This window comes from Urocitellus parryii, chromosome 12, assembly GCF_045843805.1.
Source record: "Urocitellus parryii isolate mUroPar1 chromosome 12, mUroPar1.hap1, whole genome shotgun sequence".
NCBI lineage: Eukaryota > Metazoa > Chordata > Mammalia > Rodentia > Sciuridae > Urocitellus > Urocitellus parryii.
Window position 1 is genome coordinate 87,869,990 of NC_135542.1, and position 13,594 is coordinate 87,883,583.

The 13,594-nt window shown below is 45.7% G+C and overlaps 1 protein-coding gene across 1 annotated transcript in view; it reads left to right on the top strand.

Moving 5' to 3' along the window:
- Antxr1 (ANTXR cell adhesion molecule 1) overlaps positions 1 to 13,594 on the top strand; it is a 226,441-nt gene that overhangs the window by 123,153 nt on the left and 89,694 nt on the right. The window contains exon 13 of the mRNA XM_026387240.2: positions 7,275 to 7,370. Within this exon, the coding sequence (XP_026243025.1) occupies positions 7,275 to 7,370 (96 nt within the window). The remainder of the gene's footprint in view (positions 1 to 7,274; positions 7,371 to 13,594) is intronic.

Below are 13,594 nucleotides of genomic sequence, written 5' to 3' on the forward strand. Positions count from 1 at the left end.
GCGGTAGCGCGCTCGCCTGGCATGCGTGCGGCCTGGGTTCGATCCTCAGCACCATATACCAACAAAGATGTTGTGTCCGCTAAATACTAAAAAATAAATATTAAAATTTTCTCTCTCTCTCTCTCTCTCTCTCTCTCTCTCTCTCTCTCTCTCTCTTTAAAAAAAAAAAACTCAAAGAGGGAGATGGTGAGAGAGGCGGTTAGAGAAATAAGAGAGGCCTTATGTGGACGTAGGACCCAATATCTTCTACCTAGTAGGTCCATGTATGGATTCAGGGATTGTATGGAATTGTCATAAAAAAATCGTGAGCTTGTTTGTACATATAAATGTGTACTTTTCTGAGGAAAGAGATGTATCATTGTCATCAAATTCCCAAATGTTGAGAACTTTTGTAGGCAATGAAGAGCTGATAAAGAGTTCAAGTTATCAAAATCACATTTAAAGTGACTGACTTTAACTGCAGTGTAGAGGATGGAATTACTGGTAAGAAGACTGAAGTGGAAGAAACCAGTAAAGAGATCATTGCAACTATGTATGAAAGGAATAATGAGATTCTAAACCTGACCCATGAGACTGGAGATGAAGTAGACAGAGGCAGATTTAGAGAAGTATCTGGGTCAGAGAAGCAGGACATACTGATGGAGGTTATGACCCTGGAGAAGAAAGAACAGGGGAACAAAAAGAAAAGTCAGATTCATTTCCAGATTTCCAACGAGGGTTGCTAAGTAGTACCATTCAACGAGGGGATGAGAACAAAAAGGGTTATGGGGGAAAACATGAGCTCAATGTGAACTGTTAGTGTGAGATCTCACCAGGGCCTGGAATAGGGAAAGATCTAGACTGAGAATAAAGATTTAAGTTATCAGTGTCTTGGTGAGAGGAAATGAGGCAGACCATGGAGAGTGTTGGAAAGAAACACAGCCCTGGACCAAGGAGGGACCTGTGGGTGGCACAACACTGTGAATAGACTTAAGGCTGCTGAATGAAGACTGAAAAATCACACACACACACACACACACACACACACACACACATACCTATTTTAAATAAGAAAGGATGGCTAGTGACATTTAAGGGTCCTGGTAGCAGGAGAAGCCCCCGAGGAAGGTGGAAAGGAATAATCACATAGGAAGGGGGGTGGTGGTCCAGAGAGGACTGTCACAGATGCCAGGGGAATAGGATTGCAATAAAATGCAGGGTGGGGTGGGTGGGTAAGTTAAATAATCGCTAAGGTGGCTTCCAGGAATAACAGTCAGAATATATAAGCTCCGAGAGAGAATAATTTTGGTCTCCAAGCTTGCCCATCCAGAACTTCTCAGCAGCAATAAAATGACTTAAATTTCACCTTTCAAAATAAAACTTGCCCGTGCTCTGCCAGTTTTTGTCTGGGCAGGAAACAGAGCTCAGAGCAGCTGCTTCGGATGGGTCTAAATTCCACTTCAGAGCACTGGAATGTGACACCTCCTAAGCCCCAGCCTTGGCCTTGAGGGAGGGGTGGGGGGCAGTTACTCAGGCTCCAGCCTCCCTCAGCTCAGCTGCCACATCCTCCAACTCCCTCTGCTCCCGGGGTCTCTCCTTGGAGCGGGTGAAGCCCCATGTGTTCCTAGTCTGTGATCTCTGCCCCTGTCCCTCTCACAAGCCATTGCTGAAGTCACAAAGAGGATAGACCAGCACTGACCTGGCTGCAAGGTCTCTTTCCCTTGGGGGCTCCCAATGGTGCTTCAAAGACAACTTCACCTTGTTCTAGAAAACTAGAAAATGCAAGGAAGAGGAGAGGAAGCCCCACATTATCTGCCACGTCCCCGGGTGCCCGTGGAGGGGAGAATCCAAAGCAGCAGCATTGCCAGCTCTTGAGAGCGCTCATGGATCATCAGCTATTTTCCTGTCATACGTTGGCCAAGACTGGCTAATATCCCTTCAATGTGGCAGAATAAACCCTACTGATTCATCCTTTCATGTTAAATATTTACAAGACACTACGTGCGTATGAAAGCATCCAACTGGCCTCTGTACTTCGGTGCGAATACCGAGAATCTGTCCAAGCTAGACCCCAAAACTATGACAAACCCAGCGCCCTGCCAGCCAAGGCCCTGAAAGTCCCTTTATTAATAGATGGAGCATACTGCTGCTGTCAAAATGTAAATGTTACACTTACCAGGACTCATTCTGGACACCCCAGGGGTGGTGGGGGTGGGTATCACCATAGTGGGGGGGCAATAAAACGTGTCTCTTCCCTGCCTGGATTCTGAATAAACTGAGACACGAGGCCAAAATATGATATATGAAAGCCTCAGTGTTGTCTTTATGACTGAGCTGAAGACCTTGGCAGAGTGTGGCAGCAAATGGCTAGAAACTGGAGCCCAGAATTAAATAGATTTACCAGCTCATCACAGGCCTGGGGCCTGGCCAGGAAGATGCACGGCCAGGGGCCAAGTTTCTGGGAGCTGATTAGCTTCAGCTTTAGGGACCCTCATCTGAACAGGCCCTTCTAGGCCTTTCTAAGGCCCTGGGAGGAACCCTAACAATTTTGCTTTTGTATTGTAATGTTATTTTTCTTTAAGAGGTTCTTCATCCCCTACCTCCCCACCCCCAAATTGTGTAAGCATCAGGCCTCGTAAAACCTTGCCTGGGATAACTGAGGACAACCCTTCCTGTGGATTTCAGGCTCCCCAGAAAGAAAGGACACAGCTCATCCCAACATACCCAGTTTACTCTTTCCTTATTTACTGAATGAGTAAAGAGGAAGAGACAGGCTTAGAGTCAGACACACTCTGTGCTCCAACATAGAAAGAAGCATCAGGAGCGAGCGACAGAGGTGCCCTTCTTGATGGACAGTTCTTCAAGCCCAGCAGGACAGTCACTTGACTATACCCTATGCCATGGGCATTAGGTAGAATCCAGTGCAAGTCCAACGCAGGATTTCACAAAGTTTCTTTACATTGGTTGAAGTCCCCCTGGTCTCCCTCTAATTCCTCTCCATTTTATGCTCCTCCCTTTTCCATGGCAACTCCCAAAACAAAACAGAACAGAGCAGCAGTGTCTGAGTTTATATCATCCAAGGCCTGGCTCTCTCCTATCATGTTGCAAACAAGCCCAGACGGGATTCCTCACCCCCATCCCCTGCCATGTGTCAGAAATCCAGAATCCCTAGATTCCACCAACCAAGTAGGAGAGGTCTTTGTTATTCAAGTTTCCAAATCTATACCTTTGAGAACAATGCCCTCCTTGTCTTCAAAGTAATGTCCTCCTTTCAGGATCTGGGAACAGAAGGAATTCAAGAAAGCCATGAGGCAGGGATTTGGCTATTCAAGGCAGGCAACCTCCCAGATTGACATCCCAAATACAAATGCCCAGAGGAGCAGGGCTGAGCATATTGTGCCCTGGAATTTTTTTTTTTTTTTTTTTTTTTTTTTTTTTGCATATCAGGGATTGAACTCAGGGGCACAAAACCACTGAGCCACATCCCCAGCCCTAATTTGTATTTTATTTAGAGACAGGGTCTCACTGAGTTGATTTAGAACCTCACTTTTGCTGGGTGTGGCTTTGAACTTGTGATCCTCCTGTCCCAAGTCACTGGGATTACCACACCCTCTCCTATGAGGCTTTTTAAATGAAACTCATCTAATTAAAGAGGATGCAAAGAAAGCACTGAGCACAGATGGAAACGTGATTCCTAAGGAGCAGATCAAACATGGCTGGAGAAATGTCACTTTGCATAAAACCAGGAACTTTTCTCCAGGTGTAGAGCACAGTAATGGTTAGCTATTGTTAGTGGAGTGAGTACTGAGTGATCTCATAAAAGGCAGGTGCTCAGGAATGACACTGTAAAAAGCCATCCCTAAAGACTTGGGCATATTAGCAACAGCCTCCTGCCTGTCCTTAGACCCCTGATCCTTCCCTCCTCGGGTTCTATTCCTCTTCAGTATGGACAGCAGTGCCCCAGTGCTCCCAGTTTATAGCCACCAAGGGTTCCCCTTGACTCAGGATAGAAGCCACATGGGGCTTGCAGGGCCTGTCACAGCAGGGATTCCCCCTCCTTTCTCGCCTGCAGACTCCATGGACCTTCTCTGCCATTCCCCCACCCCATACCTGCCTGACCCCAGAGCTTTGTGCCTGCCCTTCTGTGCAGGAATGCCAGCTTCTCCTGTGCCTGCAGGCAGCAGCTCCTTGGAGTGTCACCTCCTCTGCGAAGTGCTAGTTCCCAGGCGCTGTTCTTCAGCACTTGGCTACTTTCTAATACCGATACCCTGCTGGTTAAACAAGCAGCCAAGTTGCCCACATTTAAATTCTGGCTTCTCTATGTAATGTTTTGAACAACCAACATTAAAAAAAATAAATAAAAAAAAATTTAAAAAAATTAAAAAAAAATAATAAATTACACATTCAGATGAAAAATAAATAAATAAATAAATTCTGGCTTCTCTGTGAGGCTTTGGACACGTTTCTCCACCCCTCCTTGCCTAAGTATTTTTAATCTATAACAAAAATAAAATTATTGAACTCAAAATTAAATGAACTGGCATATGGAAAGCATGTTAGTACACAGAAAAAAATGATCACTGCACATAGTAAGTGCTCAATAAGTATTAGCTATACTAATGACAGTTATTATTGTTATCTCACCAGAATGTAAGCTCTTCAAGAAAAGAACCTAGCCCAGTAGCACCCACCTGTAATCCCAGCAATTCAAGAGGCTGTTTTATCGGCCAGGGCCTCCTTTTCTGCACCTTGCCCCTTTCTAAGCCCTCCACTACAGCCAGGCAGAACTGTGGCTCCTGAGAGGCAGACCAGAGGTGGCCAAAGAAAAGCCAGCCAGCCTCATTTTGTGCAAATCTGAGAAATCCCCCACTGTGTCCCTTCCCCGCACCTCAGTGGGTGTGTCCCTCAACCTTGCCACTCACGGGGAACCTTCTCCTTCCACAAGGATATAAACACATGTCCTCACAATTTCTTTCTCTGAAATGAAAAAATAGAATATGGAAATTGTGTGTGATATGAATAAATGGCATGCCAAGTCTGAATAAAAGGCTACTTGTTTTATAAGTTTCTCAGTATGCCAGAACCACTCCGTTTTGCAGGTAAGGAAAAGGGAGACTCAATGACAACCGGTGACTTCCTCAAGTCCCTCCGCATACCACTTGGAATATATTGGCGGGTTTATGCCCATGTTTATATTCCAAGTGCAAACAGATTTATGATCTGAGATGCCCACAGTATTCATTGTCCAGAGAAGCAGAGGGAGAGAAAATCACAGCCCAGTGTTGGATAGGATGGCTTACATCAGATGCCCAGATGTTTCCGTCTTCATCTTACTTATGCTTTATCCTCACTGGTGCCACGAGGCAGATGAGGTTTATTACCTCCATTTAATGGAAAGTAGAAACAGAGATTAGGAGGATTGTCCTTGGCTAATAATAAGTTTAGAAAATACATGTGATTTCTTCCCGTTACCACCAAGAGCTCATGTTATGATGTGACAGGGACAGAGAATCCACCCTATCATGGTTGAGTCTGGCCCCCGTGCACTCTTCCCACCCCTGCCTCAGCCCAGCCCTGCACCTGTGCTTCCAAGACTGTGGCTCCCCCAGGGGCAATCTGGCCTTCCCAAACCTTGGCTTCTTGCTTGGGACTGGGGGTGTTGAATTCCCTGGCTTTTCAGTCAAAGACATTCCAGAGAATTCCAGGGAGTCAGAGCTGCCTTTACACCTCTTCCAGTAGCCCCTGATGAGCATTCAAGTGGGAGGGACTCACCTCCAGCTCTGCCCTTCAATTTGCTCTGTTACCCTGGAAAGACCACCCAACCTCCCTCCTCTGTAAGTGGGGCAGGGCCACAGTTTCGAGAATCTGTGAACGGGCTCCCCTAGAGGCACTGAAGATCATGTGTGTCCTTTCAGGAAGGTCACCAGCTTCCGTCCTCCTAAGCCCATCTCTGGACCTGATAGATCCACTGACCTGGATAAGAATCCCTGGATTCAGTGAGCTCTGACACCAGAATGGGCACCGGATTTTTAAAGAGGAATTGCAGGAATTTTGTTTTCTCATTATGAAATGATAAAAGAGGAAGAAAGAATATACAGATTTTCAAAAAATAATTAAATTATCATAAGGTTACTCTCAATGAAACTACTACTAATATGTGAGTAAATATCAGTAAACTACCAGTGAAAGAGTTCAGTAAACAATCAGTTTTTCTGTCCTCTGACTCTTGACCCATATATACAGAAATTCCCTCTCCTTATTCCAGGAATGTTTTCCCATTACATTTAAATATTGTTTCACAGAATAGTGGTGACATAGTACCTAATTTCAGTGGTAATTCTATAATGCATTATTTAGCATTTAACATTTGTGTTATTTAGCATTTAAACATTTGTGTTCTTTTCTTTTTTTATTAGTATTATTATTTATGCAAACATCCTTATTTTCTTAAGCCAAAAGTCAAACTGTCAGTTTTACTCAGGACACTTTCGATACCCTAACAATGTGTCCCTAGGCCCCCCCTCCCCAGAGAGCTGTGCCCATTTGTGCTCTCAGTAGCTGGTAGGGAGGGAGGTGGAGGAGACTTAGACCTGTGATCTCAAGTGGCTTCCTTGAATCAGCAGCCTACAATGCTGATGCACAAAGGAACTTCTGTTTGCAAATGTTAACCACCATCTGAACCACAGCAACCCTGTCTATTTTCAGACTAGCCTAGGCATGCTTGGAAATGGGTGAAATTATTCTCGAGTGTCTCCCTCCCTCCGTTGCCCTGACAGCACTTGATCTGTCTCAGCCACCCCACCCTCACCTCCCAGGTTCAGCTGCAGTTGCCCTCCTCCACTCCCAGCATCTCAACCTGGGGCTCAAGACCTTCCACATGATCTGTTGACTCGGATTGGGGGAGAAGCAGAATCCTGAGTAGGACTGTCTGAATCTGCCCAGATAGTGGCTAGAACATCAGTCTCAGTGAGCTGGGGGCTGTTAGTGGACAGGGAATAAGCTCCAGGGACAGAGGGCAGTGGGAGGCCATCTCAGTGCCCTGTAGGGTTATAATTCTTACTTAAAGAGAAGAGCAGGGCCTTCCTGAAAAGTCAAGTCCATTTCATTTAAAAATTGGCTAAACCGAGTATGTTATGATGCTATTCACCCAACATGCTGGGCAGAGTTTCAGCCTTGATCTTGGCAAACTGAGCACTTCTCTGGGCCTCAGCTCTGCCCTTGGTAGTGGGAATTTGGGGAGGGAAGACCTCCCTGTGGTCCATCCTCTCCTGACCGCCTTTCTCTTGGCCCCACAGTCGGACGGCTCCATCCTGGCGATCGCCCTGCTGATTCTGTTCCTGCTCTTGGCTCTGGCGCTGCTTTGGTGGTTCTGGCCCCTTTGCTGCACTGTGGTAAGTACCCCAACCTCGGGTCATGCAAGGCAACAGTGACATGAAGTCCCCAGGGCCACCAGTAGGGAGAAAAGGATCAAGAACTATAGCAGTGGGGAACAAATCTTACATATTTTATTCAATTTGTGCAAAATCAACATAAACTGTCATTGGTCAGTGGAACCACGATCCAATATGGGTTGGGGTGTGAGCTGCCCTTAGGCTCAGCCCTTGGTAGGGCTGCTGGAGGGGCCACTCTGGGTCTGATGCTTAGGAAAGATCCACAGCACGCACAGGATACCCTAAGTGATGAGTGTTATTGGACATGTAATAAATATACAGTATATAAATGTGTGTGTATGATGCACGTGTGTGTGCATGCACGTACACACACACACATACACACACACACACTTGTTGAGTTGCCTCAATTGATACTCTTCCAAAACCACCACCATCTTAGCATGTATTCTGTCTATCTGAGGGAGTGTCTCAGTGCCTCTTCTTTTTTTACAATCAAGAGAGGCACCCAGCAAGGCACAGAGGCACTCTCCATAATCCAGTGGCTCAGGAGGCTGAGGCAGGAGAATTGCAAGTTCAAAGCCAGCCTCAGCAACCCAGCAACTCAGAGAAACCCTGTCTCAAAATAAAATATAAAAAAAGGATGGGGTTGTGGCTCAGTGGTTAAGCACCCTTGGATTCAATCCCCGGTACCAAAAAAATAAATAAAAAATAAAAAAGAAGAGAGGCACCCATCTTTATTTCATTAACTTTAGCTAACATTTATAGGGCACCCCTCCTATCTCAGTACCCCTGGTCCAAGCACTTTGGCTACAAGATCAATAAGAACCTGCCTCCTCCCATCACTGTCATCTGGAGTCACCACATGTCTCCAGCGTCTCCCTAAATAGCTCAGTACCTGCAGTAACCTGCCCTGTTGATTCAGTGCCAAAAAGATATATGTCTTGTCATCACTTTCTATTGGGGAGGGATACCAGGGATTGAACTCAGGGCACTTGACCACTGAGCCACATCCCCAGCCCTATTTTGTATTTTATTTGGAGACAGGGTCTCACTGAGTTGCTTAGCGCCTCACTTTTGCTGAGGCTGGCTTTGAACTCACGATCCTACCGTCTCAGCCTCCCCAGCTGCTGTGATTATAGGCATGTGCTACTGCACCCAGCTCTGGTCATCAGTTTCTATTCCCTGGTCCCTAGACTAGAAAAAGCCCCCAAAAAGTAATATCCAACTAAGGAGTAAAGCTCAAGCTCCGACACATCTAGTTCCACCTGTGCGCCCTGCCTGCCCGTGTGAGTCGAGTGTGCGCTGTACAGTGAGTTGGAAGCAACCACCATTTGCTTGGCTGCCAGGGCATCTTCCATTCCCTGTATTTCAGTCCTTCCAGGCAGGGGCCAGCAGGGGAAAATAGACAGGGACCCTCTCCAGGACAGTGGCCTGTCTCGTTCTATCTCTGATACTCCAGCACGTGGCACACAGCACCAAGGACTCAGGTCAGTGGGCAGAACTGAAGTGAACTCAGACCACAGCCATGGAGAGCGCTGGACTTGAAAAGGAGGGGAAGATGCCTCCGAATGACATTTTAAAGAGGTGGCAAATAAATAAATGAGATGAGCAACCCAGCCAGCCAAGATGGGGACCATGTGGCAGGAACTCTGGAAAGGGATGACAAGGCAGACAGAACCCATGTGTGCAGGGACAGACCCAGGACGGACCCAAGTCTCCAGTCAATTAGTACCATCCCGATGGGACTGATCTTCCCAAGATGTTAAACACATTCTCGACACAGCAGCTCCAAGAGTTAAATGAAGTTTTCAATTCTTAAAGCCATACAACCATGTTATTTTGAGGATCAAAAATCCCCATGAGTCAGCCAGAACCCTTTCTATGATGATTCAAAAACATTCTGAAGAAAGAAAAAAAAAATCTTGCTGCAAACTCTTAAAGAAGCAGGTGGACAGGGATAGTGGCAGCAATCAGGGACACCAGGGCATCTATTAGAGCACTGTTCACCTTTGATTTTTACAGTCACCTCTTAGGTGGGGACAGCTGGGAGCAATAGGATAGCCTAGCAGTGCTCCACCAGCCTGTGGCTGTTTTCTTGGGCAAGTTACTTAACCTCTGTGTGTCTCAGTTTCCTCTTTGGTTTAACGAGGACAACAAAAGCCTGACCTCACAGGTAGATGGCAAAGATTAAAGAAGTTTATACATGTCCTGCTTTAGAAGCACCTAGCACAGAACAAAGATTGTGTATCATTATTATTATTAAAAAAATACTTGATAGTAGCCGGGCACAGTGGCACACTTCTGAATCCCAGCAGCTCGAGAGGCTGAGACAAGAAGATCACAAGTTCTAAGTCAGCCTCAACAAAAGTGAGGTGCTAAGCAACTTAGTGAGACGCTGTCTGTAAATAAATACAAATTAGAGCTGGGATGTGGCTCAGTGGTCAAGTGTCCCTGAATTCAATCCCTGGTACAAAATATATATATATATATACTTGGCTGAAATAGGAATCTATTTATGATGTATGGCATTCAACTTATATGGGTGGGAAATATTTCTCAAAGCAAACCTTTCATTATTGGAAGCAGTGTTACCCAAGGCCAGATTGTTTTGCAATTTTCAAAATATTTTTCAATGAATTTATCTGGTTAAGTCCCTGTTGCTTTGGAAAGCAGCCCAAATGTCTTAATGTGGTCTAGTTTTGTAAGTCCCTAAGGATTTCTTCATGAGGGAAGATCCTGGAGATTAATTTTCCTGTTTATAATGTCTATAAAAACTGCCCCCACCTCCTATTTCTGAAAGCTGGCCTGGGCTCCAATGCTTGATGTACCCCCAAAACTACTTGTTGATCCCTTGTCTCCTTGATGAGTGATGAGGTTCTGACGTGGGGGCAGTCATGGGTTGTCGGAACAGGAGTAGGCAGGAGGGCAAGTATGAACCTCCCCCACGGCCCTGGTTCAGAAGATTCTGGAAAGTTTCTCTACCCTGAGTGACAGCCCTCCTCGGCAGTCCTCTGACTAACAGAGGACTGTTGTCTTTGTAAACAGTGGTCCCCAAACCTCCGTTACCCTCCCTGACCCTCCACCAAGTATGAGAAATGCCCAGGATATGGCACCAAAACTACATCCTGGTGTTGCTGGCAAAGCCAAAAAAGCAGGAAGACCCTGCAACTGTGGGCTACAGGCTGCGTGAGGCCAGTCTCTCCCCTGCTGCAGCGTTCTCTTCAGGAGTCACCCAAGATATTTGATAGTCTGCAAGGCCCACCCCGATTGGGGCCAAACATTAACCCCTCAGTGGCTGGATATGGGAAAGGGATACAAAGTCCTGGGTGGCAGGGCAGACACTTTTAACTAACCATAAAGAGCATTTGTACATGCAGTGACCAGCATGACCAGACTAGGTGCTATGGATACTGTCAGGCCTGCCCTCTGCCTTGGCCTGCTTTCTGCTTCCTGCCGATCCTGTCTGGATAAAGTCGATGGAGGAGAGTGGCTGGTAGTTACTCCCTGTCACATCTTGCTTCTCTTAAAGGACCCCACTCTCATCTGCGCTCTTAACTCCCAGCTGAATGGGTCTTGAATTAACTTATTATCAGCCTAGCTGAGTATAGTCTATCAGAAGTAACTGATGGAAAGAGAGGGAAATGACCCGGATCGAAACCTTCAGTGCCTCCCAATTGGCTATCAGTACCCTTCAGGGGTACCTTTGGCTTCTAAGAGCCCTACATTTAGTTATTGGCACATACACACACACAAAAAAAAAAATAAAAAATAAAAAACCCACACTGAAAGCAAGAGAGGCAGTGGAGTAGGCACCCTCTGGGCTTCATTGAGTTTCCAAAATGAAAATTCATATGTCATTGTTCTACCCGAAACAAAGCCTCACCACAGTTCCACAGGGGCTGTCGCCAGAACTCCTCAGGCCATGCCAGGCCCACTCCATCTACTCACCAGTTAGAATCAATAGTGTTGAAATCCCTAAACTGAACTTGTCAAAGAGGAAGAAAAGGAAATCTGAATAAGAAGAGGATCGCGGAAGAAAGTTGAAATGTTTTAGAGGAGTGAATGTTATAAATAACTTAAGTATTTACAGAAGAAAAAAGCCATGATTCAGTGAGAGTGGGCACTACACTGTTCTAGAAAGTACAAGCTGTCCTGAGAGCTCACCTTCACCCAGCTGCCAGGGTGAACCTGCAGCCCAGCCAGGCTGAAAGCTTGATGCACACAGGCAAACGCCTTCACACCCTCCTCAGCAGGTAGTGAGACAGGGTCCACTCTGCTTAGCCCTGGAGACTGGCTCCTCCACATCAAAAATCTGGAGGAGGGAACCAGTGCCTCCTGGTCTCTCATCTACGGAGTCCCTGGCAACACTCCAGGGAACACCCTCAATTCCCTACCTCAGGGCCTGCCCATCCCTACACCCAGACTCACACAATTGTGTGTTTTCTCTTCGCTCCCAAGACACTGATCACCTTGGGAAAGAATTGCCCCCGGGTGCTGATGGGCCAGGACACCTTTATGAGGCCTTCAGCAAACCCCAGGCTCATGTTTGTGCTTTGTCCTGGGCAGAATCACCAACTCCCAGGACTTCAATTACTTGATGTGTTCACCCATCACGGGCGTTGGCTCCAAAGGACCTGGCCACATTACAGGGGCCCCGTGGACCTCTCACATGTAGACATCTTGCCTAACATATCCCAAACTAAATTCATCACAGTATCCCCTACACCTGCTCTTCAACCATGGACACTAAAAGCTGCCCATAGCAGAGTGATCACGGGTGCCTTCTCTCAAGCCTCGTCTGATCTCTCTTCAGAGTCTTCTCTCACACCTCATCTTGCCCCTCACCTCCCTCCCTCTACTCCAGCACATGCACAGTACCTACCACTGAGCAGTTGTTTATAACACCGTTGAGGAATGAATGAAAGAATGAATGAACTCCGTGGCCTTAGTCTAGGGTTCTCCCACTTGGGCTATTTCTTTCTAACTGCTCTTTTGGTCTTTCTCATCTTCACTCTAGAGATTTTTCTTTAAAAGGAAAATCAGACCTTTTGCCCTGCACACTCCCTTGTCCAAATCCTCTTGACTATTCAGTGGCTCCCAAATAAAGTTCCAACTCCTTGATGTGGCATGTGCAGGCTCTTCCTAACCTGGTCCTACTTCTCCAGCCTGGCATGTCCTTTTTCCCTCCTGTGCATGGACTACCTTAGCACTGTGCCTCCCTTCATGGGCCCTGATAATGCTGTTATAACTGTCTGCTTGTCTGCCTTCACCTGTCAAGGTGAAGCTGTTGGGAGTTAACACTGTAGATTCTTACAGCATAACACAGTGCCTCACTCAGAACTCTTGAATAAATCTTAGAATCTATTGAGAAGTTCAGTTGAATAGAGGGTCATCTCCAGGCACACCCTTCTCTTTGGGGACATTGGCACATGCCATGTGCTTCTTTCCCATGATCTCTTGACTCATCATGTTTTCTTTTGCTGAAATATTTTCATCTTTCTCTACTCTGTCAACAATTCCTCTTTCTTCAAAATCATCTCAATGATTGCTCACTCCATCTCAGAGCTTGCAGCACACCTCCCCCACCCCAGGGAAAATTAGCTGCTGCCTCAGGTGGTTTCCTGAGCACCTTTATTCAAACCTATCTTAGAACATTTGTCTATCTTATCACAGTGTTCATGTTTTATGTGTATTTCTGTAACTCTACTGTGAACTCCTTCAGGAAACAAGGAAAATTAATCACAGAAAATAATTCTAAAATGGAGTAGGGTGCTTAGTACATTATTTTTTTCCCAAACTATACTAAAAAGTTGTCATCTTGGAGAAAAGTTTAGATACAAAAGAAAACCACACATAATCTGATGGAACTCTGTTGGATGGTGGTTTCTTGAGTGTTTGTGTTGTTGTATTTCATAACCTACATATATGTTAAAGGCAATATTTATATGCATAAATATTTCATACAAAAGACATAGCCATTTCTTTAAGTCCTAGAAATATGCCCAATATATTAGGAGGGTAATGGTATATCAGGAATCTGAGTGAAAAGATCTTACTGTATTTTGTAAGATGAAAAATATGGAAACAGTTGCACAACAGTTTGAATATACATAATGCTACTGAACTTACACTTAAAATAGTAAGAGGCAAAGTTTATGTTTTGTGGTATTTTCCACAACTAAAAAGAAATCCTGCTATGAGCTTGCAGTTCTTCTGCAACT